At 41.7% G+C, this 21,858-nt stretch overlaps 1 protein-coding gene across 1 annotated transcript in view; it reads right to left on the bottom strand.

Moving 5' to 3' along the window:
- LOC109485062 (dynein heavy chain 2, axonemal-like) overlaps positions 1–21,858 on the bottom strand; it is a 48,123-nt gene that overhangs the window by 10,245 nt on the left and 16,020 nt on the right. The window contains exons 27-63 of the mRNA XM_019788490.1: positions 21,148–21,303; positions 20,519–20,644; positions 19,842–19,952; positions 19,398–19,586; positions 19,071–19,174; positions 18,462–18,651; positions 17,945–18,125; positions 17,301–17,428; positions 16,793–16,945; positions 16,154–16,279; positions 14,337–14,561; positions 13,825–13,942; positions 13,321–13,457; positions 12,686–12,826; positions 12,218–12,376; positions 11,315–11,559; positions 10,728–10,926; positions 10,070–10,294; positions 9,592–9,696; positions 8,864–9,052; positions 8,277–8,493; positions 7,698–7,847; positions 7,157–7,324; positions 6,632–6,792; positions 6,233–6,372; positions 5,864–5,996; positions 5,347–5,486; positions 4,817–5,027; positions 4,341–4,457; positions 3,802–3,943; positions 3,346–3,515; positions 2,988–3,104; positions 2,514–2,678; positions 1,816–2,157; positions 1,305–1,455; positions 682–869; positions 159–253 (exon numbers count right to left, since the gene is read on the bottom strand). Of these exons, the coding sequence (XP_019644049.1) occupies positions 159–253; positions 682–869; positions 1,305–1,455; positions 1,816–2,157; positions 2,514–2,678; positions 2,988–3,104; positions 3,346–3,515; positions 3,802–3,943; positions 4,341–4,457; positions 4,817–5,027; positions 5,347–5,486; positions 5,864–5,996; positions 6,233–6,372; positions 6,632–6,792; positions 7,157–7,324; positions 7,698–7,847; positions 8,277–8,493; positions 8,864–9,052; positions 9,592–9,696; positions 10,070–10,294; positions 10,728–10,926; positions 11,315–11,559; positions 12,218–12,376; positions 12,686–12,826; positions 13,321–13,457; positions 13,825–13,942; positions 14,337–14,561; positions 16,154–16,279; positions 16,793–16,945; positions 17,301–17,428; positions 17,945–18,125; positions 18,462–18,651; positions 19,071–19,174; positions 19,398–19,586; positions 19,842–19,952; positions 20,519–20,644; positions 21,148–21,303 (6,014 nt within the window). The remainder of the gene's footprint in view (positions 1–158; positions 254–681; positions 870–1,304; positions 1,456–1,815; positions 2,158–2,513; positions 2,679–2,987; positions 3,105–3,345; positions 3,516–3,801; positions 3,944–4,340; positions 4,458–4,816; positions 5,028–5,346; positions 5,487–5,863; positions 5,997–6,232; positions 6,373–6,631; positions 6,793–7,156; positions 7,325–7,697; positions 7,848–8,276; positions 8,494–8,863; positions 9,053–9,591; positions 9,697–10,069; positions 10,295–10,727; positions 10,927–11,314; positions 11,560–12,217; positions 12,377–12,685; positions 12,827–13,320; positions 13,458–13,824; positions 13,943–14,336; positions 14,562–16,153; positions 16,280–16,792; positions 16,946–17,300; positions 17,429–17,944; positions 18,126–18,461; positions 18,652–19,070; positions 19,175–19,397; positions 19,587–19,841; positions 19,953–20,518; positions 20,645–21,147; positions 21,304–21,858) is intronic.

Genomic DNA, 21,858 nt, shown 5'->3' with positions numbered 1-21,858 from the left:
AATGAAAAGCAGCCTGCAGGCTAATTTGAGCTTCTCATGAATAGATGAAGGTTCAAACAAAATGGAACAAGGTACTGACACTGTACACATGCACCAGGCAAACCTCTACCAAGACTTATCACTTATCACTTATTTTTCCATGTCCTGTTGTTGCCTACCTGAGAATTTCATCCTCCAACTCCTTCAGTTTCTTCTTCCCAGCAGCAATGTTGATCACCAGACTGTCCTTCTGTTCCTCAAGCTCTGGACGTTCCTGACAGACAAAAAACAAGAGCATTGTAAAACTTTAAAATTAACTGGTATTTAAAGATATTCTGACCCCCAATTAATCACTATTAACTGTCTATATAGCACAACAACAAGAATACCAGAAGGATGCATAAAAGTTGCTGATGCAACATAGTAATGCTATTATGCATGCTTAACCTATGATCCATTGAAATGCAAACAGGGACACCAATATGGCAGTCAGCACCTGACTGCTGCTTCATTAGTATTGAAAAAATGCTAAGTAAAATGTTGAACCTAATTCCAACACACAGGTTAAAAATTCACAAGAGACTTTACTGAATTTGATCTCTGTTTAACCTGTGTGTTAAAATAAAGTTCAACATTTTACTATGATTACTACCAACACAGATAAACTTTCATGATAATTTGGAAAGAAAAAATGCTGTTCACCTTTCTGACAACTATTCCCAGCAGCTGTGCCTCCAGACCCTGCTCCTTCACAGCGAAGTTGATGATGGTTGTCTTGGTGCTGATCTCGGGGGTGTAGTGGGGGTTACTGAGCTTGGTGGTGATGTAGAACTTGAAGTCAGGGCTGTACTCCACTTCCTTGTCACCCAGTCGGATCAGGAAACGGCCACCTGTGAGGACACACCATGGCTTTGTGTTATTCTCTCACCACCTAGACATAACCTTTTGATGCCTCTACATTGCTGCTTTTAAATGAAGAAAATTATACAGATACAGATATATGTTCTAATCAAAAATGACACTTGATGATTAAAATGAAGTATTGATTGAGCAAGCAAATGTCAGGACACTGATTATCCTTCTTGCCATATCATGTAGAAATCTACATGGTCATACATACATTGTGTACATTCTGAGTGCATCACGCTATGCCTAAAGTGATGATGGCTGATTGACCAATGAAGTGTAAGGACAGATTGACAATTGACCAATGAAGTGTCAGGACAGATACTATTAGATGAATGACCAATGAAGTGTCAGGACAGATAGATGATTGACCAATGAAGTATCAGGACACAGCTAGATGACTGTCCCTCTTTACTGACCGACTTTGATGATAGACTTGCTGAGGATGGGGCTGAGTGAGGGGTCCAGCTCCTCCTGTACGTTCTGCAGCAGAACGGGGGTGCCAAACTGGACGGCGTTCTCCAGGGTCCTCAGGTAGTCATGCTGCTGGAGGTCAATGATCTTCAGGTCCTGGGATGAGAAAAAAGAAATCCAGACTCCATTTAGTTCAAGAAATGGTTCCCAGTAGATTGTATTTATAAGAATTCTAAGATGCAGAAAGTAAAAAGTATTGCATTGTAGTATTTTCTAGGCAGAATGTGTAAGAATGTGTAGACTATACAAAAGAAATTTGTAATAGACTGCAAGATTGAACTTCACAAATCTAAGGTAGATTTATGGAGAACAATTATGACTTACTCAAAAAATTTTTAAGAACTATCTACTGTCCGCTAGAGAGCTCAAAGATATTTATCCCTCTACTAGTATAGCTGCAATAATAGTCCCTAAAAGACAAAAGTTAGAAGAAGTAACTAATACCAGCATACGTACCCTCTGCCTTTCCATGTTCTTGATCCATTTGATGGCCTGTCCCTGTGGATCCACCATGAGCGGCCAGCGCCTGCCGCGGGACACGATCACGCCGTTCTCCGTGGAGAAGGCGTCGGAAGGCAGGCCCTGGATGTTCCAGTCTCGCACCACCGTGGGCTTGGACAGGAACTGAGCGAAGCTGAAGTCGGGACTGCAGGGCACGTTGAGCTGCCGGACCTCTTTGATCCAGATGTTTAAGACCATGTCGTCACGATAGTTGGAGAGGAAGGGACCGGCGTAGGACAGGAAGGCAGCTGCAATCAGACAGTCTCCCACGAGGTATCCCATGTTGCCCTCCAGGATCTAGGAAATGAATCAGGGATGTCAGGCCATATCAAACTGCTCGTTTCTATCAAAGCTAATAATCCACTTTGCATGGAAAACATTTTTGTGAAAACAATGTTCTTCATGCAAAGCCTCTGATCACTATATATGCACTTTAGTTGACCTGAAAGGGACAAGGAAGGAATATAGGACAGCAAATACTCAGTTTACTAGTTTTCTAAGTCTGCTCAAAGCAAGAGGGGTTACACCTACTTTAAAACAGAACAAAATAGTAGATCCTATCTTAGCCTTCTCCCTGCTGCCTAACCCCATTAACCAATGGATACAGAAATGGTGCCAAAAGGCTACTTCAGCTTGCTGAAGGTTAAACTTACAGTGGCATTTTCCTCCCAGCGAACCTTCTCCCCAGCCAGACCGGACACCAGTTTGCCGGCCCGGTCCAGTTTCAGTTCCGTCTCCTCGGCCTTCTTCCTCAGCTCTTCCTTCTGGGCCAGTTTCTCATCATACTGTCTCTTCAGGTCCTCCATACGCTTGTTCACCTGAAATTACAACAGTCAACACTCTTACTATTACCTGCTTCTAATGAGGATGTATTTTTGGTGTGTCTGTATTTGCTTGTGTTTCAGTAGTTATTTCTGCATGCTAGGCATGTCAGGGACACTGACAGGAAGTTAGTTAAAGGTGCCAGGAAGGTTCCAGAAAAAGTAATAATGATGATCTCATTTCCTGCCACGGCATTGGATAACAATGATACAAAAATCCAGTAAGCTGTTTCAATTCAAAGATGAAGAAAAAACAAGTATGCTCATATCTATTCTTAACATAGAATGAAACAATTAAAGTCTCACTTCATCAAGTCTTCGCTTGGCCTCTGCTAGAGATGCTTGTTTCTCCTTGAGCTGGGACAGAGCGTTGTTCAGCCTGTTACGCTTGGGTTCCACCACTCGGTAGATACGTCCGTACACCTGCAATGGCAGACATTTACAGAACATTGTCACACATACAAGCTTTGGTCTATATTTTAGCTTGGATTCAGAAAATTTTCTGCAACAGGCTCACTACATTGCAGCGGTTGAAGCTACCCAGATATTTTACCAACATTAAAACTTTTTACAGATATCTAGTTGGTTGCCAGAAATATATTTTGTGTCATCATCATTAAATGTTGATAAATACATAATTTTGATGTTGTTTGTGTTGACTGACCTCCATAGCTCTGCACCACATACACAGGGACTTGGCAGCAGCAGACACACGCCCGATGATCTCAGGATCAAAGTCGGGCTGGGCACAGTACTGACCAATCTTCTTCAGCGTTCTGTCCGAGATGTTGTCACGGTCAAAGTTGACCAGCTGCTTGATGAAGTTCTGGTCACCTATTAGGAATAATGTACATGTTAATCTTCATCTTCCTTCATTTATCTGTTCAGATAATATATTCCCTTTCGAAGTTTTCTATATATAAATACTATGCGGTTGAAATTAAGACCCTGTACACATTGAAATGTTGAACATTCTTTTTGTTTCCAATATGTGCATCATTTATATGTGCATCATCAATAAGTCCTTGAGAACACGTTTTGAACAGTCATCAAATATAGCTCAATCAGTTAAAAGCTCAAGTAAGCCAGCATAATACTAGTAAACTAAAGGATAGCGTACCTAGCTGTCGTTTGGCCTCTGCCCAGGTTGGTTCGTTCCCTCGTAGGATCATCACAGCTTGCATGACGGTCTCGACCAGCGCTGGAGGCTTGGCGTAGGACTTGATCTCTGTCATGTCCTTCTTGTTCAAGGACTCTAAGGCCTGACAGGGGAAAACAGTATACACACAACTCAGTACAACCATCTGCTTAGTTCAGATATTGATAAACTTGAGGTGATTAAAGAAGACAATGTTATCACATTCTATCTACTGTTGATGAGTTATTCTGGCTAGTACTATCAACCTATGTGATATAATTCGTCCAACAGTCTGATGGAAAATGGTTACTGAAAGGGCCCTTGGCTGATTTTTAGGGTACCACCCATAAAATAAAGGACTTATCTTGGGGCTTGTTTCTGCAGTTTTAATTACCTAAAGTATGAAATACTGATTGAAATGTTCTAATGTGAAGCAGTATGTGTCAATATCATAAAGATTGCCATTTTCAGTATTTCCAGTTTTTCTGCTCTGAAATTGCATTAGATGCCTTTCTACTTACCTTTACGGCAGCCTCCAGGGCAGGCATGGCTTCATCCAGGTCCTTCTGGGCAGCATCAGCCATCCCCTGGCACCGCTTCTCATCCTCACCAATCTTCACACTTGCAGCTGCAACAGACTACACACAAAATAACAGCATTTAAAAATTAAGTAGATTCAAATATCCTAACTAATTCACCAAGAAAAATCTCTGTGCAAAGTTTCTCTCCTTGGTGCTGAAAACATGACTGCCATGGTCAAATGTCATTTGAAGAAAGACTTTTCAGGGCTGGAAATCTCACCTGACTTCTATGAATTTATCATTACCATAATTACAAATAATTTGCCAACTTTCTTTCTTCAGCATCTGCCACCACAGCGAACACACAATATGTCCATTTCTCTCAGACAGCTAAATTTTGCTACCATGAATATAAAGTGATTTACAGTATGAAAATTCTGAACCCTACTGGTTCTATACTACAAATTCCCAGTCACCTTCTGTTGTTCATCAGCCTCTCTCTTCTGCTGCACGATGGTGACCAGGTACTCGTCACACTCCTTCTGGAACTGAGCCACTTTGGTCCGCGCCTCCTCCAGCTCCACCGACATGACCTCCACCTTGGCTCGCGTGTCGTCGATCTTCATCAGGCCGTTACGAAGCTTGTTGATCTCGTCTCCGATCTCCTTACGCTTCTCGTACAGCAGTCTGGGAATAAGACGGGTGAAGTCAGTCTAATGTCACACCTACAATGTCAGCACTTTAACAGTACTCAGCTGCTCACCCTTTTATATTTTTTGAGCTGATCGACCTTTTCTAGCTCCATAACCATGTGATAGATGAGACATTGCACAATCAGATTTCCAACACTGACATTAAAAATAGAAGTGTCCTCATGCACTTTTTACTTTGTTAACCTGTATTGTATAAGTTGGATAACTAGAGATTGCTAAAATAAATAAATAAATAAAAAAAACAGGAAACACAGCAATTTTTCCTAGGCGTAAGGTTCATATGCTGAGCTTACTCCTTGTATCCAGACACCAGTTCCAGGTAGTTGGTGGGCGTTACGTAGTTGTGCCTCTTCATCTCCAGGAACATTCGAGCAGAGAAGTCCACAACCGAGCGGTGCATCACCACAAACACCTGCGCCACTGCAGGCTTAATCTGGGAAACGAAATCAGAGAAAAAATGTCACAATTTGATGATAAGACTCTTTAGCTTCTTCATACAAATGCCTTCAATTAGCCTGTAAATAGTTTAATCAAATTAGTAAATGTATGTTGGGCTCTTAGCTGCACAACCAAAGGATTTTATCATTTTAACATTTCTGTAACCTTTCATCTACCTTCCTCGTGGCTACATTAAAATTCCTTTGCTTGCATAGCTAGGACTCCAGTATATAGCTTCAGTTCATAACTGGGAAAACTTACAGCAAAATTTCACATATTCTGGTATGATCCCATGATGCAAACATATAACAACTTAGGAATAGACTTCAGCAGTTCAGGGTCCTGTTGTATTCCAGGTAGAACAGAACTCACATCCTCATTGGTTCCCAGGTCCATAGACTCCAGATATCTCTCTGCCACCTCCAGCAAAGCATCATGGGGCCATTCCAGGAACCAATCAATGGTGGTGGTGCTGACAAAGGCTGGGTACTGTCGGATGCGATTTCTACATGGAAAAAAAGTGGATTACTCTTTTTGATGGTTGTTTTATTATCTAATTAGGAAAACATAGCAAGAATTAAAGGTTTAACTTTGGAAATGGTTTTCTGTTTTTTTTAGTTAGTATACCACATATTTTTTAGTTTTAGTATACCATAAATAGTAGTCATTCAGTGCCATCACTGAATAGGTCACCCTGTTTAAATATGACGGAAATAAATAAATAAAGAAAGAAACACTAACCTGAAAGGCTCTCCCACAGGGCTCATACACAGCACCACGTGCAGGTTGTTCCTGACCTTCTCCACCAGGTAGGCAAACATCTGTTCTGGGGTGTCATTGATCCCGTCCTTCTTCGCTGCCTCCGTCAAATTATTTCGAACCTAGTGAAGTAGTCATTAAATCTATTACATTAACTGCAGAACAATGAGGTATTTTCAATAAGATCTTGATGTTTATACCTGGTCAAACAGGAGTCTAAATCCCTCCTGCTATAAAATTGCAACATGATGTAATCCAACACTAGTTACCTTGGTGACAGACGTCTGGTTCAGGTCATTGACCTTATTTGTTTGGAGAAGAAGAGGAAGAAACAGAGCAAAAACAATAATGTTTTCCTTCGGTAAACATAACTACACACACCTCTTCGAACTCGTCAGGTTTGTAGAGGTTGGGGACCTCTCCGCTGGACAGGATGTTGTTGATATCCTCTAGGAAGGACTCTTCAACGACCTGGGTGTCCACAAACAGGAACACCGTCGGTTTGTTCTCCACTCCCGCCATCCAGTACAGCCGCTTCAAGTCTGGGGAAGATAGGACGGAAGAACGTGTGAACAAACATGCGACCAGACTAGAAGATACAAAAACCAAGCACATCGACAGAGTGTACTGTGCCTGTGAAAAACCCCAATTTTTCAGTTTTTGTTGGATGTTTGGTCAACGTTGCATCAGAATTTTGCCAATTGCATATATCTTATAGTGACATATTACTCGGAAACTACAGAAGGTTGGGATGTTTTAAGGTTGTATTCGTGTACATATGGTTAAAACCATATAAACTGATAAATACTTCAAATTACTGACAAATACTTCCGGCCCTTCCTTAATGTAGACAAACAACAGCACCAATGTTTACTGCAAAACAACAAAAGTGACAACTGATCTCACCATCTCTGAACTCCGTCTTTCTGTAGTGCCTGGTCACCTCGATCTGGAAGACCTGGTACTCGCAGATGTAGGCAGCCAGGCGACCCAGGCTCTGTCTGCCGCTGCCTCCGATACCAACCAAGAACATGTTACCTCGGGGCTGTCTGATCACTCGTACAATACGGGAAACTGCCGGACATAACAAAGTGTTTCAGAATCTAACAGATTGTGTTATAATGGTAACAATTTATGTTCTCAAGTGGCAATATTTTTCCACAGAATTGTGTGTTTGGAAAACAGGGAAGCTAGAACAATAATCTTTCCCCTGAATATCTTAAAAATTACCTGTTCACATTGTTTAATGTTGTGGATAAAATCTGGAAAACTAACAGTATTTACAAGGTTTAGAGCTTTCAATTGACAATCTAATCTCAGACTAAAAGAAAGCAAGACTTATTGCACTGTAACTGAGCTTCCTGTTGAGATGATTAACAAATTTATCATCCACATTTTTTACGAGAAGAAAGAAAAATTCCTAGGACAACTTAATACAAATCTTTACCATGTTCCATGGCGTCCCTAAAGAGCACCAGGTCCATGGCGATCCAGCCTGGGGTGTTGTTGTAATCCTCCAGCTGATCCTCCATGAACCTCTTCAGGGCTTTGATGTCCGTCAGGTCTTCATACACACCCTTGTCATTCAGGAAGTCACCTGAAGAAGTACAGCAAAAGATCATTACTAGCTTCTTCCATTGCATATAGGGCTAAAAAAAATACATTTTTGATAAAGAGAAAACATTCTAAATCATTTGTATGAAAGCAGTTCTGCTTAGATTCCTTAGATTGTTCTCTATCGTCTTTCTTTAAGTAATCAATTTGATTTCTCATTTTCCTTTCCTAAAAATGACAAATTGAAAAACTAAAAAGTTGACTTACTTATGGCTACGAAAACTTGAAAAGTGACTACCAAATTTGGTCATCAAACTTTCCTTACTAAATACCGGTAGGGTAATATGGCCTCAGAGTGTCACCAACAGGCACTTAGGCTATCAAAAAGTACTTTGACCAAATATGGAAAGAGAATGACCAAATATGGTCTTTAGATGGAGCCTAACTGATAAGGGTCATGATAGAACCTTACCAAATATGGGCGGCTGTTTGTTGGGACAGATGGAGTGGTAGGTCACATCGAAGAGAGAGCCCAGCTTCTCACTCAGCAGCTCCACATAGGTCTGCATGTCGTCAGCGTCAATCAGACGGTCCGAGAAGACGCGGAAACACTCGTGGATCCAGAGCCGCGTCATGGCCTGCTTCGTGTCGTGGAAGTCACGGTGGGCTCGCAACAACCCTTGGAACACCTGGAAATTTTTGAAAAAGCATGCTTTAGATTATGCATTAATTATATATAAAATGCTACTTGCATTAAGGAAGGGAAAGGCAGTCAGCACCAAGGACAGGGAAAGACAGCCAGCACCAAGGACAGGGAAACATGGTCAGCACCAAGGACTGGGAAACACAGTCAGTACCAGGGACAGGGAAACACAGTCAGTACCAAGGACAGGGTAATGCTGTCAGCCAGGAAGAAAGAATTTTCAGCAACAAACAGGATTGTATCACTCAGTCTCTTTTCTTAAATGGTTACAGAACCACTACCATGTCTGATAACATGACCCATTTTGGCCCTCTATTCACACTATGTATTAGATAGCTCTTTGGTTCTTGATATACCTTGGAGATGTCTCTCAGGTTGAAGAGATAGTGGATCTTGGCTGGAGTGGGGAGGAACTTCTCCACCACAGACTCGTACACCTCCAGCGTGGCCTGGGTGATGACATCACCGATCGGCTTCACATCTTCTTCAAAGTCCTGGAGCTTCTGGTTGATCATCGTTCCGAAGATTCGCTTCTGTTGGGACTCCTGCACGGACACGATTGGAGAGGAACAGTGGTTAACTTTCGCAAAAATTTTTTTTTTCCATACAGTCTGGTAAGCAATAGCAACTGAAGGATTGACAGTCAATGACTAAAATAGGCTAAAATATGGAAGAGTTTCAATGTAAAGCTGGTGAGATGAATAGATGACATATTAATGCTGAAAAGTTTTTTATGATTACCAAAAAAGGTACTTAGTCTACTTGACATAAAAAGGTACTACTTTACCAAAAAAGGTACTACTTGGCCAAAAAAAGTACTACTTTACCAAAAAAGGTACTACTTGGCCAAAAAAAGTACTACTTGACCAAAACAGGTACTACATGTACTTGACCAAAAAAGGCACTGCTTGACCAAAAAAAAGTACTACTTGACCAAAAAAGGTACTACTTGACCAAAAAAGGAACTACTTGACCAAAAAAGGTACTACTTGACATATTGCATTTCAAATTTTGGTACTATCAGAAATTCTAAATTCAATAACTGCCATTGGGGTTCTTTTAGACTGTATAAAGGGAAACCTACACTTGGGAAGGTCATGTTGATCATGTTGAACCTGCTCTGAAGTCTGCCGGAGATGTTGGTCCTGCCTCCTCCAGGGGGACCCATGGATGCCATCAACAACATGTCCTGTGGAAGTGTGGAAGAGCAGCAGGCATTTATACAAGTTAACAACTGTAACACAATCCTAAAACAGGCTCAAACAGTAACATCAGTGAAAGTAGTTTTCTCTCTGACAAACCTGTGCTTTATACTAGAGATATACAAACTGTAGTCCAAAACTACTGCTGATACAATGCCTAATTCTTGACTTACAGTCTATTTTGGGATCAAATATCTGTGAACATTTCTACAATGCTACAGGGCATTTGTAACAGTTACTGTTTCTTTACTTAGGATTTTGGTGTGTAATATTAAAGGGCACTTGTAACTGCTTCTGAACGGAGTCCGTGTTGTATACAAGTGTGCAGATAGAGTCCACATGAACATGAAGAAAACTTACCTTCACATATTTGACCGTCTGTTTTTCCCTGTCGTACCAGAAGCTGTAGTCGATCCACTGACGGATGAGCTCCAGAGGAGGCTGGGAGCCAAACAGGTCCTTAGCCGGCATGTTGAAGTCGTCCATGAAGGTGATGAGTTTCTTCCCACCGATGGGAACGTACACACCCTTGGTCCTCTTCTCTACTCGGCTCTCTATGATGTCCTGGACATTGTTGGATGAAGTCTGGAAAGAAAACACTACAGTTAGGCGAACAGACACTGATTTGATTCCTGGGTAGGTGCTGTGTCCTTGGGAAAGGCACTTGGCTTTCCTCACTCCACCCACACTTTGGTTGGGGAGGTAAACGGTAGTGGAAGGAGAGGACACAGTTGACAGCAGCCCACAGCCCTACAGCATCAAAGAAGGTTATGGAATCTTTACTGCTGAAGTGCAAAAGGTCTAGAGTCATGTGTGTTAGTGATTTTGAGTGAGGACGAAGGGTTTGGTAAGTCCTCTCCAATATCATGAAGAAGCAAACTACTAGTAAATCATTTTGGTATCTATTAATAATTCTTTTATGCACAATATTGTGCATCCTTTACTAACTATCATGTTCAAGAATTGATCTGAATTTTCTTTCATTATGTATGCTTTGAAAAAAAGTCTAGAGCCTGACCTGAGCAGACAAATTGACAGTGAGGATGTTGTACTTCTTGGAGTCCAGTTGAAGCAGAGCGTTCTGTGCCACGGAGGTTTTCCCTGTACCGACTGGTCCGGTCAGCAGGACAGGGTTCCCCTTCTCCAGCAGGACCGAGGCCAGGAAGTTATATCTGACTGTGTCAACTGTCGGTACCATGATCTTGTAGAATGGAGTACTGTGAGGAAATAGATGTCAGTTACACATTCAGTACATGATATAAGACAAACCTTGAGATATGGTGCAAGAAAATTGTGTGGATAGACACTTTACTCAACAAATTTCTGTTAAAAAAATTAAATGGCTGAAATCCTTGGTGAGTTTATCATGTCCACCTTATATAGATTTGTTCAACAACAGAGAGGTATACTGTGATGAAATGCTACAAGACTGTCTATATTAATAATGATATACATATTAACCATATACTGTAGTTGATTTTGAATTCCTCTTTAAGCTTATATGAAAGTCTATAAGAAAGACAACATCCTTTTCAAGTTGTCTTGCCAGCTATCCTATCAAGCTCCTGTTATCATTAATATGATGATGTTATATTCTGTACATACGTTGGGTTGTATCTCCAGTCTCGAGGCAGTTTGTCCTCAAAGTGGCTGTACACCTTGTTCTTGGGGTCCACGTAGTACTCATAGATGGTGTCCTTGTTTGGGAAGGACCCCTCCAGCTCCCGGATGTAGTTGTCCATCTTCTTCCTGCCGTCCTCGTCCACGGTGGCTCCCACGGACCAGATGAGACAGAACATGAACCACAGCTCGATCATACGCCCGTAGTTATCACTGTCGTGGGGGTTCACCTAACGGGGCAACGGGAAATACGTTTTTCTTCACTCATTGCTTATTTTTTAACCCAACTGTTAAACATTGAGACTAAATTCTTAGCACTTGCTTTTTACAGAACATGAACCACAGCTCGATCATACGCCCATAGTTATCGCTGTCGTTGGGGTTCACCTAACGGGTAACAGGAAATACGTTTTTCTTCACTCACTGGTTATTTTCAAAACCCAAAATGTTAGACTTTGGGGTTCAATTCTTAGCATTCTTTTTTGCAAAACATAAAAAGGTTGGCACATACCATATGCCTTGTTGCACAAAACTTGAAAAAAAAATGTACTTCCTCACTTGCTCACTCACTCACTCACTCACTCACTCACTCACTCACTCACTCACTCACTCACTCAATCACTCACTCACTCACTCACTCACTCACTCTCACAGATACACATCTAGGGGCAATATTTTATAAGGCTTTGTATCAATCTACATTTTGTACATTTTGTACTAGGGTTTTAAGTTGAAATTTACTTTTCATAAATTATCATTAATAATAAGTATGAAAATCACTGAATCAATCCCGTCCTGTACTGAGGAAAATACATCAAAGTCTTCAATAACTATTGACAAAATTGGGAAGATACACACAAAAAACATAAATCTAGTCAAAATACCTACCCCATTCTCTTCGGTAGCCAGTGAATCCAGGAGTCTGCACAGAGATGCCACCACGTTCAGCTCAGACGAGACCACCAGCTCCTTACACTGGGTTCTGCGGAACTCCAGCACCTGGTTCACATACTTGTCAAACAGCCGCTGAAGGTGCTCCACAGATTGCTGAAAATAACAACATAGCAGGATTAGTTTTACACACTCATTTATAACTTTGTGATCCCACTTTTAAAATATTGATAACATCTACTATTACCAACACAAACTCTTCTAGAGGATATGTTTCATGTATAATAGACAAATATGCTTTACTTTTATTTGCGCCAATGATAACTTTCATGAATATTACTTAAAATTTTTCTTTCTACAGACTATGTGGCTGGTGACAAATTGCTTGAGACATAGCTGCAATGAGTGCAAAAGTACAAATGAAATTTTCATCCTCCACGCAATTCTTCTTGGTTTGGACATTACCTTTTGTGTCCGCTTGTCCAGCCAGGAGTCAACATAGGGTTTCCACCTGAGGTCGTTGTAGTCGTTGTACACCATGCCACACCTGCTAACAGTGGCAGGTGAGGCCACCGCCAGGTCCTCCACCTCAAACAACAGGGACACCTGCGGGGGAGGGGGGCAATTAGAGGGATCACACAAAACAGCATCTGTGCATGACAAATACCACCTTTGAGCTGGTATGTTATGCCAAAAGGCAGTTGTACTGGCTATGCAGATACAGACACAAAAATAAGTTGTATCAAACAACTGGAAAACCTACATGGGGAACAGTTAAAAGGGTTATGCAAAAGAGCATCTGGGATAGATTAACTGTTCATCATATCATTACAACGGAGTAGCAGCAATATGTGATCATACTTCTTTCTCCTACATTATATATGTGACATTTGTTGTATTGGTACCTTTTCTGTGCTGGTATAGTTGCATTGAAAAGCTTTCCACAAAAATGATTGCAACTATGCTTTGGTTTGATCACTGACAGTCATCAGGATAAGTTGTGAGAGTGGAAATTTGGTTGAAATTGCATCTCAGCTCATGATCAATGCTTCTTCATAAATAAATGAAAGTGAAATGTAAAACAATATTTGATAACCTACTTGATCAGGCATGCCGATCCTCTCTCCGTTGATAAGGGTGAGAATCTTGTTGTCGTCCATGACTGAGTTCATGCTCTCAATCCACAGGGTGTCCACCGGACCGTCAAACAGTATCCACTTCTGGTCTGGCTTCTCATCTGGCACACACAAATCATACATTACACTAGAAAGATAACATTTGCAAAGCAAATGCATAATGTTTACCTCCACATATGGTCTGCTCTGTTAATTCTCACTCAAACACATTCATATATATTGGTCAGACAGGGGTCTAAATCCCTCCTGCTATAAAATTGCAATAACCCAACACTAGGTACCATGGTGACAGACATTTGGTTCAGGTCATTGACCTTTATCTGTTTGGAGAAGCAGAAGAAGAAGAGGAAGAAAAAACAGGGCAAAAACAAAATGTTTTCCTTCTGCAAAGGTAAACATAATGAATATGAATTAGAAAAGAAAAAGGAATGTTACATCCTAGATTTCAGCACCAAGGAAAGGACTTACCTGCACAGGTCAGTCTCATGACACTGGACAGAACTCCGTCTGTCCACTCGTTGGTGTTGAGGTCAAACTCTCCGTACAGCTCACCCAGGGACAGGGCCTTGGGGTTGATGGGATAGTCCTACAGGAACAAGGAAAACATAAGTCTTGTGATATCAAGTTTCAATTGAATGTGTATTTTACATATATATGGCAATGAAAGGGACAATTTTGATTTACAGCCTACAAAGACTGAACAGTCTGTTCCCTAAAACACCCAGCAGGTTGGCAAAACATAAGGCGGCTGTGCAAAACTCTGATTTGTCACGGTTTGGAAGTTTGGTCAACGTTGCATCAGAATTTTGCCTGTTGCAGAGGACATCTTTCCCAACATGACAATTGGAAACTACAGACGGGATGTTAATCTTATATGCGCAAATACGACCTTACATGAGACATTCTGCCAAAGTGCTATGCACAATACATTACAGGTTACAGGTGCGGTACGTTCTGCCGACGTGCTAAAACACACTAACCTTGACATTTTCACAAGAGAACGTAGTGTCGCCTTGTTTCTTCATCCTCGCCATGGTTGCCTGCAGCATGCGCCACGTCACCGTCTTCCCGCTGCCCGTCTTCCCCACGATCATGGTGGAGTGACGAGAGTTCTTGGTCTCGAACAGCTGAATGATCTTCTGGGTGGTGAAGAAGATGTTCTGTAGGCCAGCAGCCTTCAGCTCAGCGTCTATGGCTTGTTTGAACTGAAAAGAAAAATTACAAGACAATAAGTGCATGAAGTTGTAGTCAGTCCACTTTTGTGATATGTGAGTTACTTAAAGTGAAAGTTCTTAAAGTGAAAGTTCTTTCGTGCACCTCTGGTGCATAGGTTGGTGCCTGTCTCCATTTCCCTTGGGCCACACAGTTGTGCAATCACTACAGCAGTAGGCTATTCCACTGGTAATTGTGTGTGTTTAACTCCCATACTCTTTCCCAAATACTAAATGCTATGTAGAGGAAGCAGTATGTACCATATTTCTAATTTTTAAAAGTCTTTGGTATGACTCAGCCAGGGCTCGAACTCACAACTTATCGGGGATCAAACTCACAACTTACCAACTCACAACTTACTCTACCCACATGGCCGTTGCACCGTGATATGTGAACCCTTGTTGAACAACAAATAACAGACTGTAGCAATAATAAAACTAAACAAGAAGCCATAGGCGACAATTCTCCGTGAAGTATTATATATTGCAACAAAAAGAAGTAGCCATTGGCGACAATTCTCTGTGAAGTGTGATAAATCGAACAAAGAAAAATTGTTTAAACGCGCGTCGGCTCAGTCATCTTAAGACGCAACAACCAATCAGAGATGCGAGATGCCTACACGTGACGCGGGAAGGGCGCGCGATGCCCGAAATATTTTTGCGTCAATATTCAGCGCCGTGATTCAAGAGATTAATACCCGGAAACAATTTTTTCTTGTTTTGAACGCATTAACATGCATTTACGCTAATCTAGTATGATTCAGGGTTACTTTTTTTTAACCTGCCATGGCCAGATTATCTAAAGATGTGTGTATTGTGTGTACAATCTATAGAAAGAGAAATGTACATCAGGTCCGATCATCCGATTTTCACGTTTCGGTTTTTTGGACTCGGTTCATGAACGTATTTTGGTTTGGCTCCTGGAATGTGCAAAAAAATGACTCCCGGGACTGTCTACAGGGAACACTCGCACATTCGCGGTGTATCAGGACGGCGCGACTGGTCGTCATTAGCGCAGTAACAGTTGCATAAACGGACGAAACCATTTCAAAGAAATGGGGATGTTTCGAAAATAAGCATTTACTCCAATATCAAAACAGCTACGGTAAAAATAAAAAGACGTGCATCATCCCGGACATAATGCAACACCACATGCGAAATTACACAGAAATGCGACGTACGGAAGAATGCGTTTTGGCTGCGAACATCTTCCAAAAAACTTGGCATCTCTTAACCATGGGCAAAAACATCTGGAACCACTTATAAAAACCACCCCGTATCTGCATGAACTTTTTTGAACCCCACTGCTATTCCAAACAACGCGTTTTTCTGGACCATTCCAATTCGCCTCGTAATTGTAGGGGTGCGTCTGCGATATTACATTGACCGCGAAAGCAGCAACGGCAAAAATACACATTCGTGCATCAACACGGGCATGCCCGCAGACGGCGTATAAAATTGCGTGCCGATTACACAAAGAGAACCCAGTGTTTTGACTGCGAACATGAAAAATCAGCCGATTACAACACTCCGTCCGGAGGTCCTGACCTCCTTCACGGAGTAACTAGGTTCAAACAGGTCTGTACCTTGCCATAGTCGATGGCGGGAGGGTCCACACCAGGGAACAAGTCAGACACGATGGAGTTGAAGAGGGGAAGGTCAATGGAGGTCAGCTTGGCCAAGTTCATGTCCCTCATGGAGATGATCAATACCTGCATTTGATTTTCAACAAAGAGGAAATACAAAAATTCATATCATACATTCATGACAGTGCACCATCCATACATAGAAAAGATGCTGAACACCATCCACACACAGGTAAACACACCTGTCCTTGGTGCTGACCACCTTCCAAACACAGGCAAACACACCTGTCCTTTGTGCTGAACACCATCCACACACAGGCAAATACACCTAACCTTGGTGCTTAACACCATCCACACACAGGCAAACATACCTGTCCTTAGTGCTGTACACCATCCACACACAGGTTAACACACCTGTCCTTGGTGTTGAACACCAACCACACACATGTTAACACACCTGTCCTTGGTGCTGAAAACCTTCCACGCACAGACCTAGTCTCCTCATACATGAATGTTATCATTTTTTCTTGTCAGGAGTGCTAGCGCTTTCTAACAGCCACTGGCTAGCTGGGATGCCATAGTTACCAGTGTGTCATTAACTGTTACTGTTACAATGAATCCAATAAACAACTTTCTTACCTCCTCGTCCGGCATGTTTGGGTTTGCTCGCTTCTTCCTGCCAGCATACCTCAGCACAGACACCAGTGCTCGCAGACCGAAGTCGTAATGGTCCTGCTTGGACAACTGCTGCACAGCCAGGGAGTACAGAGTCTGCACCTTCTTAGCAAGGACCTGGGGAGGGAAAAAATGCATGTCAGAGGTTTATAATAGTGAGAGTTTTGCCCAGTTATAATGGCAAATACTGTACATAATGGCTGCCAAATTGGTCTAAGTGTGGAGAAACAGTGCAAGTAAATCCATCACTTGAAAAACACACACAAAATGATGCACAGAAACAAGCCAAACTGACATGTTTTTACTTTAAATTTGCAGTGAGTTTCAAGCAAAAGTGGCTTCAAAGTAGTGACTTGGTGACTTCAAAGCAAGAGTTTTTCACTTTCTGTTACGGTACCAAAACATGTATGCTACATTGTTCTGTGAGTGTCTATCTACAAAACTAAGTGCATCACATTTTGTCCAGACTTACCCTGGTGTTGCTGAAGCCCTCTCCAAACAGAGTGATCTCAGCGATGTAGCCTGAGTCAGGAACCACCATGGAGATGGGCCGGAACATGGACTTCAGGTTGTCTGGTAGCTCAGTACGCCCAGCATAGCCTGGGAACAGCACCAGTAGTCAACATTGTTACCCTCAAAACTCTTAGGGTTATACAGTAATATTAACCACTGTACAAAACACTATCACAGGTCTGGCAGCTCAATTCATGCAGCATAGCCTGGGAACACATTTTAGATTTTAATTAATATTGACATAAGTTTACAGGCACATGGATAAAATCAATGGAAATGGGCAACTTTTAGTTCAAGGAAGATGATCATGACTTAAAATTCTTTCCAAACTAATAATTGTCAGAGCTCTATGATTGATTGATAAATGTGTCATTTTGACTTACAGGAGAAAAAAAGACAGAAGGAGAAAAAACAGATTGAGGAACAGAAATTGTCAGTACTATTATTCAACATTGTTCAAGCAAGTCTCAGTATTCAGTTCAATTTCTTCAAAGCAACTTGATTGTAAGCATCCAATTATGATTAAAACACAATTTGTCCTTGAGGTCAAATGTGGAAATCTGTTAGGCAAGAAGGATGGCTCATTCCAAAACCGTTACTCACCAGGGTTCATGGTGATGAAGATCCCACAGGACCAGATCAGGTTGATCTCCCGCCCCTCAAACACGAACCTCTGTGATCCGGCCGCCAGTGCTGACAGGATGGACAGGATCTGCTGGGCTACCACTGACAACACCTCGATGTTGATGCGGTTAAACTCATCAAAACAGCCCCAGGCACCGGTCTGGAGAAAAACATGGAATTCAACATGAAAAAATAAAACTATCACAAAGTTCAGAGCGTGTTTATTTTTATGTGTTTTCGTCCAATTCCAGATTTTTTCTTTAAACATTCACATGGGTTTGAGGATGAAATGTGAGTAGGCAAAGTATTGTATGTTTCAATGCACCTGTTTTAATCCACGAAAGCCCGAGTCATGGCATTGGTTCTAGGTTTAGATTTGCTGGAATGCTCCTTTTTGTACCAGTCTAGTGTTGTGCGAATGTGCCGAATTTATTGTTTTTAATCTATTGAAAATGCATTGGAGTGATGGTCCTGCATTATTTCAGACACTACCCACCTGTGCGAGTCCTGAGAACATCCTGCCCATAGACTTGTAGTCCAGACCCTCGGAACAGTTCACCACGATGACATAGTCTCCCAGGGCCTTGCCCAGGTCCTTCACAGTCTCTGTCTTGCCTGTCCCGGCCGGGCCCTTAGGACTGCCTCCCCGATGGAGGTGCAGGGCTGTGGTCAGGGTCATGTAGCATCTGGGAAAACAAGTATGGAATCAGTCCAAAATTCAAAAGGAATTCAGGAAAATTTCCTACTTATCTCTTGCTTCGCAAGGAGGCAGAGGAGGTCAGAAGAGTTACACAAGTCTTGACTTAGTCTTGTGTTCTCATGTTCTCGTGATACTAGGCCGCTCCGTGATCAAGGCATTCAGTGGATGTCGAAAATTTGGAGGTATGTGTTTGCTACCCTCAAAAGAGTCACTATTTGATGAATGTTTTGACTAACAAGGAAAATCCAAGCATGAAGTTGATTCCTGTCCAAAACTGATTTTGGAAATGAACTTCAGAAGTACAAGTTGGCACATTGGAAGACAAAATTCTGGGATTGTCTAAATGATGTAAAACAAATGAAATAGATACTGGACAAAGACATTCTAGTATTTCAAAACCCCTACCTGTCAGTGAGTGGAGTGATGACCAGCCTGCCAGAGTTCCCCAGGTACTCATACCCATACTGGAACTGGGTGTTTGTCTGTCGTACTACACAGTCATCGATATCCTGCAAAAATTTCCAAATTATTGAGATCAATGAGAGAAGAAATTACTGCATGGTTACGGAATAATTGAATGCTGAAAGTTAAATTCAAGGACAAATAAGCCTAGATCCTGCAAAAGATGTGATCCAGGTATATCATTTACCCCTGAGAACATTTCTTATCTCTGGTAATACTTTGAAGGTCAAATTTGAACTCTCAATGTCAACAATATGGCCGCCACACTACCTTGTCCCAGTAGACGCGGAGCTGCATGAGCCACTCGAAAGCTGTGACGTCACTGACACCAGACTTGATGAGCTTCTCAATCACGTCACGGGCGTGGACCTCAATGGTTACCAAGGCAACGATCTTCAGACGTTGGATCTTGGTCAGGTTGCCACGGATAGCCTCGGAGAACTTGTTCAGCATGGAGATCTACAGAAGGAACAACAACAATCAAGAGATAAGATACAAGAGATTAGCTGCAAAGCACTTTGCAAAAGCATCTTAACAGAATAATCTAGTTCAAATTTTCACTATTCAAAGCAATGGCAATTGACATTCATCTGCAATCGCCATTTTAGAAACTTAAGATACATTACTTTTTTTCAAGACCTAAGACTGTTTTACTGGTCGAGGAATGTTTAGGTATGACAGTGTTTAAGAAAATTGTTTTATTGCCAGACTAACCTGTTTCTTTTTCAGGCTCTTGAGGGCCTTCTTGTCACCTCGTTCCTTGGTCTGAGCCAGGGCCTTGGTGACGTCTGCTGTCCACTGCATCTGACTGGAGGTGATCAACATCTGGGGAAAAAAACATTTGGTGATGTTACAGCAAAGCCTCACATCTAATGCATGCAATAATATGGAAGCAAGGCTGATATTCTAATAGACCAGTTTACCTTATACTGATTGCATTGAACTGCTTACGTCACATGTGGGGGATATTTTGAATAGAACATCATTCTAGACCCAGCTTTTGCTTGTATTGTCCCCTCTGGCAGATTTACTGATGTGTGTAACTCTGATTTCTGAAAGTTCCTGACCTGTGTCGGTACAATGAGTCTAAAACTTATCGATACTTCACAGAAGGATGGCTGTCCCGTTTTCTTCCACCTAATCTCACCAGATAGCCGATTCTGGTATCTAAGAGCAGAATGCAGACCATCACAGTGATCTGACAGGGGGGACACTGCTTGCAAGTAAAAGCCGCGTTCAACTTCCGAGACTAGAATGGCATTTTATTCGAAATGTCCCCCATGACGTAATCAGTTCTTGCAATCCCTGAAAGGTAAACAGGTCTATTGCAAGTCTAGAATGATATGTAATAATTTACAGAAAGCTAACAATGCCATGGATGTGTCCAGTACCTGTCCAGCCCAGTCCTTGACCCACTTGTCCCTCTTGCTGACTTGTTTCTTGAGAGCTGTCCTGCACTGCTTCAGTAGATCCTTCAGGGTCCATCTCATGGTCCTCTCCACATCACACAGCCATGCCTGGACAGGGCAGGAAAGAAAGGTTTACACTTACTACAGTTTTGATGATTGCTGTAAATATATGTCATGTAATTCGTGTTCTGTATTTTTGGGTGGCAGGGAAAAATAACGATACTCGTGTTTAGCCCCACTCAATTGTAACACTTTATCAAAGACTTGTGCTAGCCCTTGTTGTTTGAGTAATTAGGATATATTAGATTGTATTCTACATTTGGTCTTAATAGTTTAATTCCTTTCCTTTTTCTTTGCACCTTGCCATACATTGTACCATGTGCACTGTCATGCAATAAAGTTCTTCTACCGTATTTCGGTATATGTAAGACTTCATATTGTGATCTTTTCCCCTACCACTATACTGTACTAGCATACTTTAACAATGGTGATGCTGTTTAAGGCTCAACCTTTATGCTGCGTAACATGTAACATAAAGGTGTATGCCTGCATTTTGAAAGACAACAGTTTATTTTTTTGAAATGTTCATTTTTTTTCCAAACAAACTGTACCTCCACAGGCCCCTCCAGCAGCACAGGGTGTCCAAACTCCACATACTCGCCATCCGTGGAGGACATGCCCTGCGCCTCGGTCTTGTTTCCCACCCCGATCTTGTGGGTCTTCAGAGACTTGATGTTGTCGAAGCACTTCTTCAGATGAGGCTGGACCTGGAGGGAAGAGTTTCAAAAGTTGGGTCAATCTTAGCTATGTGATAAATTGCAAGATGACAAAATTACTAATTTGACTGCAGCAATTTGGGCACTGGGACAATATCACAAATTAAATCAGGTTTAAAACCACACTTAGTCTAGTATTTCTAGATGTTAACCAAGCACATCAACTGCCAATGCTAATAAATACATCCAAATAAATGACTGTTGTGTTGAATGTTCTCGCTGAAAATGAATCTAGCTGACAAAAGGATCTTTTAAGAGGATTTTAGTGTCATGATTTTTCTTTCATTTAGATCAACCAGTCTTACTAGAAGCAGCTAACAGATGCAGGTGACAAATAACTATGGGGTCCTGTGGTGCAACAGCAGCTTGCTTTACTCGGAACCAAGAGGTCTCTGGTTTGAGTCCTGACATGCCACTAATCTTGTGCCCTGCACTTTACACAACTTTCCCCACTAAACTCAAGTGAAAATGAGTATTCTCTGTATACTATTTGTTGCAATAAATCAAATCGAATGAAATCATGACAGAGCAGTTTTTCTCAGAATT

Source organism: Branchiostoma belcheri, unplaced genomic scaffold, assembly GCF_001625305.1.
Source record: "Branchiostoma belcheri isolate BF01 breed outbred unplaced genomic scaffold, Haploidv18h27 scaffold72, whole genome shotgun sequence".
Taxonomy (NCBI): Eukaryota; Metazoa; Chordata; class Leptocardii; order Amphioxiformes; family Branchiostomatidae; genus Branchiostoma; species Branchiostoma belcheri.
Note: the sequence above shows the minus strand (reverse complement) of the source record. Positions and strands in the feature narration are given on the sequence as shown.